This window comes from Lemur catta, chromosome 9 (assembly GCF_020740605.2).
Source record: "Lemur catta isolate mLemCat1 chromosome 9, mLemCat1.pri, whole genome shotgun sequence".
NCBI classification, from domain to species: domain Eukaryota; kingdom Metazoa; phylum Chordata; class Mammalia; order Primates; family Lemuridae; genus Lemur; species Lemur catta.
The window spans coordinates 86,026,725-86,044,639 of record NC_059136.1 but is presented as its reverse complement, the minus strand read 5'-3'; the positions used below and the strand labels follow the sequence as shown (position 1 = coordinate 86,044,639).

Here is a 17,915-nt window from a genome sequence, read left to right as displayed (position 1 = left end):
GCCTGTAATTGAATTTGATACTGTGTGTGAAACCATTCCAAGGGCAGAAACTGCCTTCATTTTTTTAATGTTTTATCTGCTGTTAAAAAAAATGATGCAAACTTTTTGTCTATGTTCAATAGAACAACACTCTTCACAGATGAGAAACCTGAGGTTCAGCGTGTTTGGTTAGCCTTGATCAAAGTTACCTGACTAATAAGTGGTAGAGCTGTAATATGAACCCAGTTCTGATAGCAAAATCTTTCCTCTTTTTAGTGTACTTTGCTACCTCTTCTAGAAGAAGACTGTTAATGTTTATTAAAGACATATTATAAATACTTTAACTCATTTAGTGCTCATAGGCTCACAGAGTAGATATTTTCCCATTTTATAGATGAGAAAACAGGCACAGAGAGGGGTCAGTAACTTGACCAGCTTTATACAGGCAGTTGATTGGTAGAGGCTACATTTGAAGCCAGGCCTATCGCTACCATGGCCTGTGTTTTTGCTTCACTGCCTTCCATTTTGCCTCACCATTGGCTTGAATTAAAAATCATGTATTCACATATGTCCAGACTTTCTTCTCAATCTATTATTATATTTATGTCCCTAAGCAAAAATGATTTTAAACTAGAGAAAGTAAGACTAGTGAGAAGCTAATGTGATTCTGATTAATCTCTGTATTTTATATTGGAAAAAAAGTAACATCAAATATCTAATTTATAATAGCAATATAGTAGTACATAAAAATTGTACCCTGGTTTTCCTTTTGTACTTTGCAGGAGGAATGTGACTGTGGCTAGGAATCTAGAGGAAGGAAGAAGAGAACTGTGGGAAGTGTTAATCTTCAGTTAAGGGATTTTGAAATGTTACAGAGTTTGATCTTCTTATCCACTCCTTTCTTCTACATACACAATTTTGTGTGTAATTTCAGGGATACATGAACCTCTGCATCAATATCACATAGTTTGTCTTGAAAAACATAACATGTGTGCGCACACATGTATTATGGATACAGGGTCTTGTTCTGTCTCTGAGCCTAGAGTGCAGTGGAGTCATCACAGCTCACTGTAACCTCAAACTCCTGGGCTCAAGTGATCCTCTTGCCTCAGCCTCCCAAGTAGCTGGGACTACAGGTGAGGGCCACCGTGGCCGTCTAATTTTTTTTCTATTTTTTGTGGAGATGGGGTGTTGCCCTTGCTCAAGCTGGTCTTGAACTCCTGGCCTCAAGTGATTCTCCTGCCTCAGCCTCCCAGAATGCTAAGATTACAGGCCTGAACCACCATGCCCAGCCAAAAAACGTGTTTACTTAGAATTAAATTTATAGTTTTTCCTGCTAAATAGCTCCTCAAATAATAATATAGATTAAACTAATGTATAACAAATGAATTACCACATAAAGCTTGAGTACAGTCACCATGGATGAGACAGATGACAGCTTCAGATTTTAGCTGTACACATCAACACTTCTTCAATAGCATTTTACAGTGTTAAAAAAGAACAAATTGCTTTTCTGTTGTCATCCTCCTTGCTGTCATCACTTCCAAAAACACTGTTGCTAAATGTTATGGACTGTCATTATTAGACACATGCATGTGCATACACACACACACACCAGATTCACTATTAGATTATTTAAAAGCAGTTTTTATAGATAAAGCAAAGGACAGTTTTTCTGTTTAGTTATTTCTTAATGGTGTTGAATTGTCTTATTTCTTAATAAAATAGAATTATCTAGTAATGACAATTTTCTCCCTGCCTTCTCTTTTACATCTCAAGAAATATTAATGACAGTTTATCTTTAGAGGAAGTCTTCCCTTCTCTAAACCAATATACTGACAAGACACAGTTCAGCCACAAGTTAGGGCAGGAGATGCACTTGGGTCACATAGCCTCCCAGTGCACAGATGGTGACTTTGCAGTACCATCTGTTTACTGTTTCTTCACAGCCATTTATAATTTCTTCCCCTCCGTGAGGGCTGAATAGAAAAACTAGAAAAAAGTAGTCAGACCTAGTTTTAGAGTTCCTGGAAGTTAGCTATTCTTTCCTCTCACTTTTTCCTACTATTCCAATAAAGGTTCTGGCTCTTATTTCTAAATATTCCAGTCATTAGTTTACACAGACCTTTGCTTCATATTTCTTTGTGCTAAGTACTACGCAATGCACAAATAACAGAAGAACACATTATGTTAGTCTGTTGTGTATGCTTGAAAAAAAATAATCGCATAAAGCAATCTGTTCTTTTCCTTCCTTTAAAACTATGTAGAAGAAACCTAAATAGTCTGCTTATTCCTTATAATTAAAAGCTGTATCCTTGGCCACTTCTCTTATAGAAGGCACCTGGTATTCTTTCCTTCTGATATGAAACAGATGGAAAGATAATAGTTGAAACTTAGCCCTGCAGCATGCCTAGTAAGGAATGCTAAAAGCTGGCACAGAAACATTAGTTCCTGACCTTGGAAAATCTTTTCTAAATTTTTCTTTGTGAGTTTTTTGTCCTCTTCATCTTCAGGCAAGATCTTTGCTTACTGGAGGAGAGATAGATTCACTTTAGACTATGTAATTGTCACATTATGATGAATAAATAGCATTCTATTTGTGCTACATCATAGGAGAATGTTGACTTATGACGAAATAGAATACTCAAGAAGAGAAATGACTGAATGGTATAGTTACTTTTGCCCTATGGGTTTGTTTTTAAAAGATCAAGATCTATTAAAATGTATAAGGTAAAAACTTTGCTTAAATATTATCTGCTTTAGAATTTGCTCACATTCTTTTTTGGGAGCAGTGGGAGCTCTTATGTTGACTTTGTGGAACTGTGAGACTTCCCTTTTTCCTCTAGTCAGATGTTTTTTTTTCTCTTAGCCCTCACATGTATTAAGGCTGTTTGTATGATAATCCTCTGTATGATCATTGGTGTGAATGATGTTTTATTCTAAGCTTCAGAGTAACTTTGCCTCTTATTGTTTGTATACTATTCATATTTTAATATTGATAGCTTCCTATCTTTCTACTGACCCATTTTCCAATCTATACTATCCTTTTAATTTACAGTTCCAAAGCAAGAGTTATAGTTTTTGTTGGTTATTATACCCAGTTTATTATAGTACTTTCTGGAACTATCCTAGGTAAGAGTCAGCAAAACCTTGAAACAGGGTTATATGATAAAATTTATATAAAAGCTGTGCCAGATGCCAGGGGTATTATATATACCTCTGTAAACCCCACTTTGACTTATATTGTAATCCTTAAATTAGATTTGGTTGCTAAAATCTAAGAAATGAGATTGCTTCCATGCTCATTTTATAAGTTGTGCATGCTTCTAGAAGGTCCAAAGGTCTAGTTTGAGTTAGCTTTTTGAGCCATCATTGTTTACAATGACCAATTGCTTGATCATACGGTTTGTATTTGGGTAATTCTGTTCTTTAAGTTAGAATGGTCATTGATTGACCTTAAAAAGGGGATGATGTCCATTGCTTCAGAATCCATACCTGGCTGATGTGATACTATTTATTTAGTCTTTAGGATCTAATTGAATGTTAAAGCTTGGTGAGTTAAGGATAATGGTCATCTCATTCTTATTCTTTTCTTTTAAAAGTGCTTTTAATAGCATGCTACGTTTCTTTTACCTCTTCCATCTAGGCTTTCAGGTGTAGCACTCAAAACAGGAGGATAGTTTTTCTCTTTAAGGAAAGATCATATACTTGAGGAGAAGTTTCAAGGTACAGTTTGTAATGATTTAACATTCTACATATGTGTTTTTTGTTTGCTTTCTGCTTTGAGAGTTTGTTTTTATTTTGCCTTAAGCATAGCATAAAGTCCTGTGTATATTAGGATTTCATCTGAGAAATTCTCATTAGGGCCACCACTAGCCCATTTAGCACCTTTCCTCTAGGACAAGGCCTCCAGAGAAAATGCAGTACTCATTGAGCAGTGCACCTGGATTTCAGCCCCCATTCACCTTTAGCCAGGCACTGCAGTGCAGCAAACGACATGCAGCACCCTACATGGTACACGTTCAAATTCTAAACTTTGTACTAATTTGGAATTGTTTTGAAAAGCCCACTACAGCAAAAGCAGCCTATTTTTAAAAAATATATATATATATTTAAATTCTAAAACTAAAAATATACCAGGAGAGGCAAAATAGTGTTTCTTTTGCAGAATAGCATGAAAACCTGATGAAAATAAAGTTTTTACTCCAAATATAGTATTATTTAAAAATTACTAGTTACTCTTCATTTTAATATTATATAATACTTTACATTAAACTTTATTGCAATAACAACTGGAGATATATATTTTTTAATTTTCAATTGAGAAATATTAGCTTATTTCCCATAACATTTAGAGGATTCCAATCCTGTAATTAATGTGTTAGCCTGTCATGCAAATAATTGTCTAATGCTTTGTGTTAACAGTTCTGTAAGTCTTAAAATTAAGCTTTTGGTTTTTCCTACTTCCTCAGGTACTTTGGTCTGGGAAGCCATATGGTTCATCTCGAAGTATCGTAAGGAAAATTGGAACTAATTTATCTCTTATTCAGTGTCCAAGAGTTCAGTTTCAGGTACTGTGTTTATATATTTCAAATTTTTATATTAATATGTACATTAGAAATATAAATAAGCAAGATGACTGTAAAAGTACTTTCTTTGTTTTTGAGCCTTTTCTTCCATTGATGCCACTATCAAAATAAAAAAGGCTTAAAAACCACAGTAAAATCTTTCTAATTTTAGTTCCTCTGTGAAGTGATTATTCAAGATCTTTAAGACATTTATCCTTCTTAAGAATGCATATATGAGGATTTAGAACCACATATTAAGCTAAGCAGTTGTTAATTCCCAGGTGACCTTAAACATAGGCCTTATATTAGTTTCAAGCGCTTTATTTTTCTTTTTGTCATTACATCTTCCTCTTTGGACTGCCACTCTGTCCCCTGAGTTTGTTTTTATATGTCTCTGAATACAGGTTGTTTTCTCGATCATTGGTTTCAAGCTCAGCATTAATTGTAGGATCCACTGCCTTGGCAATGGCAGTAGCAAGACAATGAGGTAACTCTAGTTCTCTCAATGAGGTGATAGTCAAACCCTGAATTAGGAGAGCTTTTGAATGCTTACGCCTTAGTACAGTATTCTCTTCTAGTGCCAAATCAGGAGCAGCTCTGCTCTTTGCTTGGAGATATTACTATTTTCTTCGATTTTGGCTTTTGTTTTTTACTGTTATTGTAATGTTAGACATATATCACATACCTTTGTTCTTATTTTTTATAATTTCCTACAACAGTAATACGACAAAACATTTCAGTTCAGCGTTAAATAATATAAAACTCAACAGATATCTATACCAATTTTAAATAATAGATTAGCATGTAGAGATGTGGAACAGGTATTTAACTCATCATTCAGAAGTTCAGAAGTGCCCACGCACACTATTTGATTTCATGTTGTACTCATAAATCACCTCTCCTGGTAAATTGAAGTAAAAATCTATTTCTAGGCCAGGCGTGGTGACTCACGCCTGTAATCCTAGCACTCTGGGAGGCTGAGATGGGTGGATCGTTTGAGCTCAGCAGTTCGAGACCAGCCTGAGCAAGAGCAAGACCCCATCTCTACTAAAAATACAAAGAAATGATATGGGCATCTAAAGATATATATAGAAAAAATTAGCTGGGCATGGTGGCGCATGCCTGTAGTCCCAGCTATTCAGGAGGCTGAGGCAGGAGGATTGCTTGAGCCTAGGAGTTTGAAGTTGCTGTGAGCTAGGCTGACGCCATGGCACTCTAGCTCGGGCAACAAAGTGAGACTCTGTCTCAGAGAAAAAAAAAAAAAAAAAAAAGACCAGCTTGAGCAAGAGCGAGACCCCATCACTACAAAAAAAATAGAAAAATTAGCCAGGCATGGTGGTGTGTGCCTGTAATCCCAGCTACTTGGGAGGCTGAGGCAGGAGGATCGCTTGAGCCCAGGAGTTTGAGGTTGCTGTGAGCTAAGCTGATAGTATGGCACTCTAGCTCGGGCAACAAAGTGAGACTCTGTCTCAGAGAAAAAAAAAAAAAAGACCAGCTTGAGCAAGAGCGAGACCCCATCACTACAAAAAAATAGAAAAATTAGCCAGGCGTGGTGGTGTGTGCCTGTAATCCCAGCTACTTGGGAAGCTGAGGCAGGAGGATCGCTTGAGCCCAGGAGTTTGAGGTTGCTGTGAGCTAAGCTGATAGTATGGTACTCTACTCAAGGCAAAGAGTGAGACTCTGTCTCAAAAAAAAAAAAAAAAAAAAAAAAAATCTCTTTCTAAATAAGTGGTAGAAATAGCATTTATTCAGTTTGACTAACAGGTTGTTCATTGCTGTGTTCGTATTCCTGCTTGCAGATTGACTGTTTTGTGCATCAATCTAGAAACTGAAAGATTGGAACTTTCCAAGAATTAAATTTTTATCAAATCCTAGACTTTTAAAAAATATAATCAAAATGAAGAAATCTGTGGTAGTAAGTCTCTCCAATACAATTTCCAAGAATTCAGTTCATTTAGACATGAATTACTATTTGCTTTATTTGCCAACTTCCTTCAAATAACTTACTGTGTTAACTAAGGCTTATTAACTTTTTTCTGATTGCTCATTGCCACTAAAATTTTCTTTATATTTAACGTACTAGTTGCAGGAGAACTTGCTTGGGCATTTGTGTGCATGTAGCTAGAGATATGTGAAAGAGCATGGAGATATCTAATGAGTTCTGATTGCAGCCCAGATCTACCTTGGCAGTCACTGGGCTAATGTGCCAGAGCCAAATACATTTACTTGGGAGAGTTCTCATTCTCAGTGTTATTACTGGCCACTTAAAGAGGGTATGAGCAGAAAAAGAGTATTAGATTAAGTACAGAAACTGTCTTTGAAAAGAAATGAATTAACATAAGGAGAAGAGTAAGTTAAGGGAAACATTGATGACCTACTTGAGAATGTAGTCGAAGATGGAAGCCATTTATTTATAGTGAGATTTTTATTTCCAGGCATAGTGAGTCTTTAAAAATTCAGTGTTAAAGTGAGTATTTTGTTTACTACTTAGATGTTTAAATCTGCTATTATTCCTGTATATCTCTATTTTTTCTTTGTCTATCAGAAATATAAAAAATATAGCATCTTCCAAAAATATAGAGGATGTAGTTTAGAGTAATATAATTGAAAATGTCTTTTTGGTATTTTTATGGCTATTTTGGAAGCTAATTGATTTGGGATGTATCTGAGCTGTCTAGGACTCTGACATGGGTAAATAATATAGACAGTCTGACACTGGGTAACCACTATGGGGCCCAGGGCCAGTGGACATCATCGTACTAAGGCCATATTAAGGAGACAGAAGTTGAAATAGATTAAACTGAGAATAGGACGTGCAAGAGGTCAATTTACAAACAGGAGTTAGGTACTCAAAAGCAGTCTCCTATTGCCCCCTGTGATTTCAGTGTCTTTTGGAGACGCATCTGAAATATAGCTTCATTTTTTTGTTACTTTCTCTCCTCCTGTTGACTTTCGCTTCCTTTCCTAGTACCCACATCATTGGCAACAGCCCAATTCTGTCACCCTCAAAATAGTTTCACCTCTGAAATCTTAAACCTTGGAATATTCCTTCTATGCCAGGTATGGTGGCTCATGCCTGTAATCCCAGCATTTTGGGAGGCCATGGTGGGAGGACCACTTGAGCCCAGGAGTTCAAGACCAGCCTGGGTGACATAGCAAGACCCTATCTCTTAAAAAAAAAAAAAATTAGCCAGGTGTGGTGGCATGCTCCTATAGTCCTAGCTATTTGGGGAGGCTTAGGTGGGAGGCTCCCTTGAGCCCAGGAGTTTGAGGGCACAGTATCACACCACTGCACTCCAGCCTGGGTGACAGAGTGAGACCCTGTCTCTAAAAAATAATAACATATATACATATATATAAAAAATACTTTTATATTTGTATATGTATATATAAATACATATTTATATATACATATAGATGTAAAATGTATATATATATTTTCCTTCTAAATCTGCAGTCCCTAACCCTGGGGCCAGTCTGTGGCCTGTTAGGAACCAGACCACACAGCAGGAGGCAAAACAGTGGGCAAGCGAGGAAAGCTTCATCTGTATTTACAGCTGCTTCTCGTGGCTCGCACCACAGCCTGAGCTCCGCCTCCTGTCAGATCAGCAGCGTTAGATTCTCATAGGAGTATGAACCCTATTGTAAACTGCACATGTGAGGGATCTAGGTTGTGTGCTCCTCATGAGAATCTAATGCCTGGTGATCTGAGGTGGAGCTGAGGTGGTGATACTAGTGCTGGGGAGCAGCTGCAAGTACAGATTATCATTAGGAGAGACGTTTGACTGCGCAATAAATGTAATGTGCTTGAATCATCTTGAAACCATATCCCCACCCCTACCCTACCTGCCTGGTCCGTGGAAAAATTATCTTCCATGAAACTGGTCCCTGATGCCAAAAAGGTTGGAGACCACTGTTCTAGATCACAACATCTTTTCACTGTACCTGTAGGAAGACTCCTATATAAATGATAGGAGACAGGCACATTGCTTGGTGTTGTGAGCATTAGTCAATATTATTCATGTGACGTCCTGAGTATAACAACTGATCCACAGGGAGTGCACAATAGAAGTGCTCCTGGTGGTGATGATTTTGTTCTTATTATTGTTATGGCCATTTTACAGTTGCAGAGCAAATTATCTTATTCAATTCTCTAATTTAACTCCCTCTTTTTGCCAATTGGATTTCTATATATTTACAGGGTCACAAATCAGAACACAAACCAACACATTTAGTTGCACCTTCATCTAGTTAATGGGCACAATGACTATTGTACTAGGAATAAAATGAGGTAAAAAATGTAAAAAGCATATTAAAGACAACCAATAAATGTTTCTTTGCTATGTTTTTTGAAGACCTGTCTATAATCTCATAGGTTTTATTGGTTTCCCCTGTACTTCGTTAGCACTGGGAATGAGTTGGCTATTTTACACTCAAAACAGGATCTTTAGACTCCTCACATTTACTTTAATTGAAGAAAAATAACTTCCCCTGGCCCTTTTCCACCTTTGACTTATGTGCGTTTCAGCCTTGGGTCACTACTACACGTGCGGCCATGAGCATTTTGTGTGTTTGAGTATTGTGGCCCTTCCCTCTTGGAGGTAGGAACCCAGAGTAACACAAACTGGGGGAACAGGCCCTTCTTTTGTCTCCTAGTTCTTATTCTAGATTCATGACACCAAAAGAAAATACAGATTATGGAGGGACTTGCAAAAGCAATAAATTCTGAGGGATTGGGAGTAATGGGGTGAGAGGTTTTGATTTGCAGTGGTTCTGAACACTGGATGCATTCTCAAATCATTAGGAATTTTAAAAAAATACTCATGCTCACATCTCGTCTTCCAGTGTGATTCTATATGCCCTCCCCACTTCCTTGGAAAAACCACATACAGGTCGTCTATAAGGCTTACTAATGCTGAATTTCACGTGCTTGTTTTTTTTAAAACCTCTTAAGGATCATTTTATGCAGCTAAGGTTGAGGACCTCAGACAGAGTTGTGTTCTAGTATTTTGCTAAAGAAGGTTTTCTTTAAAGCAGTAACATATTATCTATTGGCAATTGTGAAAGTAATCTCTAAAGCACTTCTGGGGTGAATTTTTAGAATATAAGCGTAGCTTATTGTGATAAAGTGGTTGTTGGAGTTGGTGGTTGAAGGCATGTTCTGTTACCAGACAGGTAAAGAATAAGAGTCTCACTTAACTTCAGACACCATAATTAAATCTGGAAGTGAAATGACCACTTGTTAGGGCCCATTTTTCTTTATTTAGCAAATAAACTTGAAATCTATACTTTATGCTAGATGCTGCTTTTCAGGGATGAACAAAATAGAGTTATAGGTCTGCCCTTATTGTTTATATGATTTAGTGGGAGAGATATTAAACAAGTAAATATGCTAATAAATGTATAATTTGTATTCTAATAAATGCGGTATAGAAAAAGGGTAATATAGCACTGGGGAGAATAACAGCGGTGGTCAGGGAAGGCCTCTGTAAAGGAATGACAGGGATTAGAAAGAGCCAGCTCTGCAGGGTTGAGGACAGTGGTAGAGGCTGGGGGAGTATTGTGTGCAGAGAGAATAAGAATAGCACGGACAGAGGTCCTAAGGCAGATAGGAGTTAGTGTTTGAGGAACTAAGAGAAGGCCAGGCTGTCAGGAACTAGTGAAGTGGGAGACTTAATAATGTGGGATAGTGATCTTTGATGTCTGAGCCATCTGAAACTCTATACCTAGATTAATAATTTAAAATACAACTTAAACTTAACCCTGTTTTTTCCGTTACTATTGGTAATCTGGAATATGCTAACATATGATGTCATACTGTATGTGATGTCCTTTTCTTGGTATTTTTAGCTATAAAATGGCCCTTAATGTTTGCTGAATCCAGCTACAAGTATTGTGTTTTATAAATTTGGCAGTGTGGAATAGTAGTTTCAAGACTAACTTGGTAACAAGTGTTTGTGGCCATTCGGGGATACTGTTACTTACTCTCCAAGGTTATTTTCAGGGACATACACACATTTTCCTTTCTCTGGTCTGTTGCCTTCCCCTTTTTCTTCTCTTTCCACCATTCTTGGGTATTATGAGTAGAAACTTTTTTTTTTTTTTTTTTTTGAGACAGAGTCTCACTCTGTTGCCCGGGCTAGAGTGCTGTGGCGTCAGCCTAGCTCACAGCAACCTCAAACTCCTGGGCTTAAGCAATCCTCCTGCCTCAGCCTCCCGAGTAGCTGGGACTACAGACATGCGCCACCATGCCTGGCTAATTTTTCTATATATATATTTTTAGCTGTCCATATAATTTCTTTCTATTGTTTTTTTAGTAGAGACGGGATCTCGCTCTTGCTCAGGCTGGTCTCGAACTCTTGACCTCGAGCAATCCTCCCGCCTCAACCTCCCAGAGTGCTAGGATTACAGGCATGAGCCACCGCACCCGGCCAAGTAGAAACTTTTAATAATGTTCAGTTGTAAAAAATGAGCACATGAGATCTATTGTACAACATGGTGCCTGTAGTTAATAATGTATTTTGAAAATCACTAAGAGAGTGGATTTTAAGTGTTCTCACCAAAAAAAAAAGTATGTGAAGTGATGCATATGTTAACTCAATTGAGCCATTCCACAATGTATACATATTTGAAAACAACATGTTGTACATGATAAATATGCACAACTTTTACTTGTCAATTAAAAAAATTTTGTTTTAAAAATGACCATATCATTCAGAAATATCAGTGGCTGAGTCTGGCCTAGGATATTTATTTGTTTCGGTATTCCACGTCTTTCAGACTAGTAGTGTTCTACCCTCCCCCACCCTGCCCCCATTATATGTCATCAAGCTACAGACTAATGTTCTTTATACAGGTATACTATAGTACCTGGCCAGTTGGTGTCAATGTATGTCACTATACTGTATTAAAATATAGAAATTCTGCTTTTAATTTTTCTTACAGTGATAGCAATTGGTAGAAAAAGAGGAATAAGTTAAGTCCTATGTAGGTAAAAAATTAGAGGTTACTACTTTTGCTTTTAAGAGTAAGTACATGTATTATATTTGGCTATAAACAAATGGTGGTAAAAGAGACTGAGTTTATTGTTTATTTACAATTATTCCTGGCAGAGAAGTTCCCAGTACCAGTGTGTTTATTTTATAAAAAGTCAAAGAAGACAGAGCTAGTGCTTCTAATATTTTTATTCAAAGTATTTCAACTGTTGTATGTTTATATTTTACCTCTGCATTTTTTTGTCCTAGCCACTAGATGACCAGGGATCTGCATTTTATTAAATGAATTGATTTCCTTGGTACAGTTTTACATTATTAGAACATTTTAAATACACTAAGGTTGCTTTAGTGAGATTCCTAAAATGTAATTGAATTTTGAGTAACTTAAGTTTTTTCAAATGTTAAATTGAACTTCTTAAAGCCAGTAAAAACATAATGCTGCTACTGAATTTTTGCTCTGAATAAAATATGATTTTGGAAAAAGTTTTCTATCTTTTCACTTTTTTTTTTTTCCTTTTCTACTAACAATAGCTATGGTAGGACAGCACCTTTCTGGGAACCTTAAGTAAGTTGCTCTTTCGTTTTTCAAACTTTTCATCAGTCATCCATGCATGTTAGTAGTGCTGTCTAAATTGTACTTCCAAGAACCTCTTACCTTCTGTGCCGGTTGCCAGCACTGACTTCTTGGTTTGGACTTTGCTAAGTGGTTTGTCTTGGAAATTGTCCTTCACATTCTATGCTTCTGTCACTCAGTGAATGTTCCCCTTAGCAATACCTTGTATGGTCTTTTAGAAAAAAATGTCTTTTCAGTTTTATTTTGTCTTCTTAATGAATTTGACTTAACTGTCAAAACTCCTTTGTTTTGTGGGACAAGATGTCACGTAGAAATGACACAGATCTTAACAATTTTGGAATTGGTTCTTGACAGTATCATTACCATTTTCATCTCATTGAGCACGTTATAGGTATGGTATTATTTCTTAGCATAAATAATGCTTAAATAAGATTATAAACTAAGTCCATGGAATAGTTTGTGTTTTTTAAGGTTTATGCAAAAAGCAATGTTTCATGTTTAATGTATGTGGTATTATAGATATAAAATTGAGAAATATGTTTAATCCTTAATTACCATTTATGATATCTTGAAAATGGGTTAACTTATATTTCTTTGAGTATATATTCTAAGAAAAGTAATATTTTGTTTCCTCTTATAAGTATTTTGGTAGAAAACAGCAATTTTTGTGAAAGTCTTAAAGTCAAACTAGATTTTGTGTTAAATATACCTTAACTTTCTATCAGCTAGTCACTGTAATGAAACAAAATCTTGTTTTCTAAACAAAGGGTTATAATCAGATTGATCTTCATGAACTAGCACCTTAGGAAGGCACCATTCAGGTTGTAATCTTAGGATTTCTCTCACTTCTACCTGTGTACAAAACAGCCCGTTAAATACTATCTCTTTTAGGAGCTTCCGCAGGGCTTGGGGACCGTCCTCCTGAAGGCTCTTCACATAACTCATGTAGGATTTCCCTATTACAGTGTTACACAGAATTTAGGTACCATTCTGTTTTTAGTATTGGGTAGGGGCAGAATATTACCGGAGTTCTAAACCTCTTGAGATCAAGTGTAATGTCCAATTTAAGTTGTATAAGGTTCACATTTGCTGATTATCTGTTTGGATATTGACTTATTTGGATACCTTTCTGAAATATGTAGGAAAAGTACAAAAATCTTCTTTTTGATCTTTTTTTGATCATGTACCTTGAGAATTTACTTACTGAAGGGTTTATGCTTTTCTTCTGACCACAGATTACTTCCACTACATGTAAAAGATTAGTATAATTTTGTATAATAATTCTATTATTAGATTTTGTTTGTTTGTTTGCACAGGGTTAGATTTTTAAATCTCTACTCTTTTGATACAACTTATTTTCTCTCTTGCCTGTCCACCTGCCCTTCCCAAAGACTGTAATTTAGGGCATTTTAGATACTTGATGTTCTTAGTACATTATTATTAAAATGTCATTTTTAAATGCTATTTATTAAGTTGATAATGTTAAGTAATTATAATACCAGAATGAGTACACATACACATAGCTGATATAGTTAATTAAAGTTTTATTCATACTACTTTAAAGAGATTTTAAACTTTTAACTGTATTGGTATTATGTGTTTGCATGGTATAATTTGTGTTTAAGGAAGAAGCATTGGCCGGGCGCAGTGGCTCACGCCTGTAATCCTAGCACTCTGGGAGGCCGAGGCGGGTGGATTGCTCGAGGTCAGGAGTTCGAGACCAGCCTGAGCAAGAGCGAGACCCTGTCTCTACTAAAAATAGAAAGAAATTATCTGGACAACTAAAATATATCTATATATCTATATCTATATCTATATATTAGCCGGGCATAGTGGCACATGCCTGTAGTCCCAGCCACTGGAGAGGCTGAGGCAGTAGGATTGCTTAAGCCCAGGAGTTTGAGGTTGCTGTGAGCTAGGCTGATGCCACGGCACTCACTCTAGCCCGGGCAACAAAGCGACACTCTGTCTCAAAAAAAAAAAAGGAAGAAGCATTATTTAATTGTAAATTCTAAAAACTTGACTTGGCAATGATAGCATTTAGAGGGTTTGAACAATGCAGGGGTCCTATTGTAATCTCTCTAATATATACATTAATGATGAAATCTCTTTGGCCTTTTACATTTTTTTCTTCAGTTAAAAAGTGTGAATTGTTTTTTATTTAAACCTCATTCCAACTTTTAGGAAGTATTATAATTAATCTGATAATTTTATTTTAAAATTATTATTCACTGACCTTCTGACTCTTTTTTTTTTTAATTTTTTTTTCTTTTTTTGTTGTCTTTTTTTTCCCTGCTGAATGTTCCAGAGGGAGACCTTCTGACTCTTGAAGCATTATATGTATATATCAAAACCTAAATTTAATTTAATTATCTTCCCCCCCCACCCCTGATAAATTTTAGGTCTTGTTCTGTTGCCCAGGCTTGAGTATAGTGAGGCAATGATAGTTTACCATAACCTCCAACTCCTGGGCTCAGGTGGTCCTCCTGCCTCAGCCTCCCAAGTAGCTGGGACTATAGGTGTGCACCACCAAGCCTGGCTAATTTTTTAATTTTTTGTAGAGACAGGGTCTCACTGTGTTCTCCAGACTAGTCTTGAACTCCTGGACTCAAGTGATCCTCCTACCTTAGCCTCCCAAAGCACTGGGATTACAGGCCTTAGCCACTGCACTCAGCCTGCATACCTTTTTTGGTTAAATTTATTTCAGAATATTTTTTGTCTTCATATGTTTAAGTTTAGCTAGAAAATTGTTCTGCGATTTATATTTTTTTGTTCTTTAATATTAATATTTTTATGTAAAAATCAAGAGATTTAAAGAAGTTTTAAATATTTTCAACATTACAATATATACACATACATATCTGTAAAACATGACAAACAGCTATATAAATCATTTAAAAATATTCCTGAATTTATCACAAATTGTTCACTTGCTTGTTCTTATAATCCCTTCTCCCCTTTTAAAAAATCTCTTCAGAGAAAAAAAGGTTTCTAATGCTTAGATTCTAATTTTTTTTTTTAACATTTTAGGATGAATGGAGTTTTTAAAAAAATTAACTTGTAAAATAAAAATGGAATATACTTAAATTCTAGTTTGGAGATTGTCATAAAGTATTAGGCAACAGTGTTATGACTGATTATCCTTTTCACGGAGAATGTCAATGGAAGTGTTAGAAACCACTTATGTGTTTTTAATACCAGAGTTCATGATTTTCCTTTAGGTGAGTAAAAACAAAAAAGTTTTACTCTAATATTTTGGTACCACATGAAGAACTTTCCCTATTTGTAACTTATAGCTTACCAGCCATGCAACAGAATGGAGTCCCAACCACCCAGGAGAGGATGCAGTGGCGTCTTTTGCTGACATCGGATGGGTAGCCAAAGAAGAAGGAGAGTGTTCAACAAGACTGAGGTTGGTTTGGAAGGCTGTCAGGGCTAAGATGCAATATCTATCATTTTAACACTAACTGTCATGAGACTTACATTTAACTCATTATAGTTTTAATCCTAGGGCCACAGGACGTATAAAAAAATCTTACTTGTTGATGTTCTTATTGTTACAATTAATATTGACAATTTAATTCTAAAATGATTAGATGAATAGAAGTCAATAAATTTCATTTTTTCATTTATGTTTACCTTTAAATTACACTCGAAGTTTTTATTCTATTTTCGTAATAAAACACTGTGGCCCCAAGGAAAAGTTTCTGATTTTTTTGTGTGGCAGTCAATGTGTTAAAGGAGGATATTATTTGCAATCCTTAACTTTCAATAGCCTAATTTGATCTCTAGTAACTAACTCAGTTGTTTTTTTTTTTTTTTTTTGAGACAAGAGTCTCGCTCTGTTGCCCGGGATAGAATGCAGTGGCATCATCATATCTCACTGCAACCTCAAACAACTGGGCTCAAGTAATCCTCCTGCCTCAGCCTCCTGAGTAGGTGGGACTACAGGGCGCACCATGAAGCTTGGCTAATTTTTCTGTTTTTAATAGAGACAGGGTCTCGCTTTTGCTCAGGCTGGTCTCAAATTCCTAAGCTCAAGCAGTCCTCCCACCTAGGCCTTCCAGAGTGCTAGGATTATAGGCTATCGCACCTGGTCTCAGCTTGTATTTATAAAGTTCGTAGAGACATACAATTGTGTCCTAAGTCCTTATTTATTATAGAATTCCTTGCCCTTCAGAAGTTTACATTATAATATGAAAGACCAGAAAGGATAATCATAAATATATTTAGATAAGTACAGTAATTATAATGGTCTCATTGGGGCAGAAGGATCAGTCTGGATCATAATAAGGAATTTGTATAATTAGAGAATGTTTCCTAAAAATTATGAGTCAAGGAACCAGGCATGGTGGGACACACCTGTAATCCCAGCTGCAGGGAGGCTGAGGTGGGAGGTTTGCATGAGCCCAGGAGATCGTGCCACTGTACTCTAGCCTAAGTGACAGTGGGGTCCTATCTCTTTAAAACAAAAAAAAAAGAAAGAAACAAAACTGTGAGTCAGGATGAGTTGTGATTCAATGGAAACAATGTATAAGAGTTAGAGAGATGCTCCCATTTATTTGAAAGAGCTTGAAGTATTGACTATGCATTCAATCTAATAAAAGTTATTCAATATATACTTTCCATTCTCATTAGGCATCAAGGATACAGAGATAAAATAAGACATAGTCCTTGTGTTTCAGGAATATTTGGTATGGTAAAGAAGATTAAAAAGGAAATCAATATTATTGGTGCTGTAAAGTCTACCACATAATTACAGAAGGCCACTGTAGGATGAGAGCAGTTGGGCAAGGCCTCTTGGGAAGGAGTGCAGGAGTGCTAGAGCTGTGTGATGGGGGTCAGCAGGGGCCAGGCAGGTGGGAAGGCTGCATTCTAGGAAGAGCAAAGAATTTGTTTAAAGGTAAAATCAGGAAACAATGTGGCATGTTTGGGAAATGGCTTGTTGCTCAGTGAGACTAGAGAGTAGCAGAGAAGTGTAAGCTGTAGGTGAGGACAGAAAGTAGGTAGAAGTTTAAAGGCCATACATGTTGCGGCAAGAAATTTAGACTTTTTTCCTGAAAGCAATGTGAAACCACGGGAGAAATTTAAGCACTATAGTAATATGATTTGTGTTTTAGTAAAATTAACCTGTCATCAGTATAAGAATAGAAGGGAGCCAGATAAGGAGATAGACCAACTAATAGAGGATTAGAATTTGACTAAATTAACACATTGACTGCACACTAGAAGAAAGTGTTTTTTCCTTGGGGCCATGGTGTTTTATTACGAAAATAAAAACTTCGAAAACACAACAATCCTTTCTAATTTAATAAAAAATTTGTTTTTTTTTTTTTTAATTGCTTTCTGTGCATGAGTTATACGCAACTTGAAAAATAGTTCATAAGGGTAAAGGTAAAGAGACATGTGAGTTACGTATGCTTCCCGAAGCCCCAGGGTCAAAACTAGCGTGAGTTAAATACAACTCACATGGCGGTTAATGTGTTAAGAAACTGGCAGAGGAGGGTCAAAGCCAGGAGAGATTCAGAAGAATTGAAAGGACATAGAAGTTAAGGAAGGAAGAGTCAAGGATAACTCCCAGGTTTCTGGCTAGAATAATTATAAGGATGGTGGAACAATTAACAGGAATATAAGAAAACATTATTTTGGTGGGTGGGCATAGGAGGGAGTAGTCCAGTCTGGAATATGTTGAGTTTTCTTTGAGACATTCACATTGATCTAGAAACAATTTATGTGAATAGTTATTGATAAGGGGGGCTTACACTCTATTAACATGTAGATGGAATGGCTGAAAATGAA

General features: G+C 36.3%; 1 protein-coding gene across 2 annotated transcripts in view; it reads left to right on the top strand.

The window, feature by feature from the left end:
- Window positions 1-17,915, top strand: part of MTFR1 (mitochondrial fission regulator 1) — a 50,455-nt gene that overhangs the window by 19,322 nt on the left and 13,218 nt on the right. For both annotated transcript variants that reach the window (XM_045560586.1, XM_045560587.1), the window contains exons 3-4: window positions 4,452-4,550; window positions 15,413-15,528. In XM_045560586.1, the coding sequence (XP_045416542.1) occupies window positions 4,452-4,550; window positions 15,413-15,528 (215 nt within the window). The remainder of the gene's footprint in view (window positions 1-4,451; window positions 4,551-15,412; window positions 15,529-17,915) is intronic.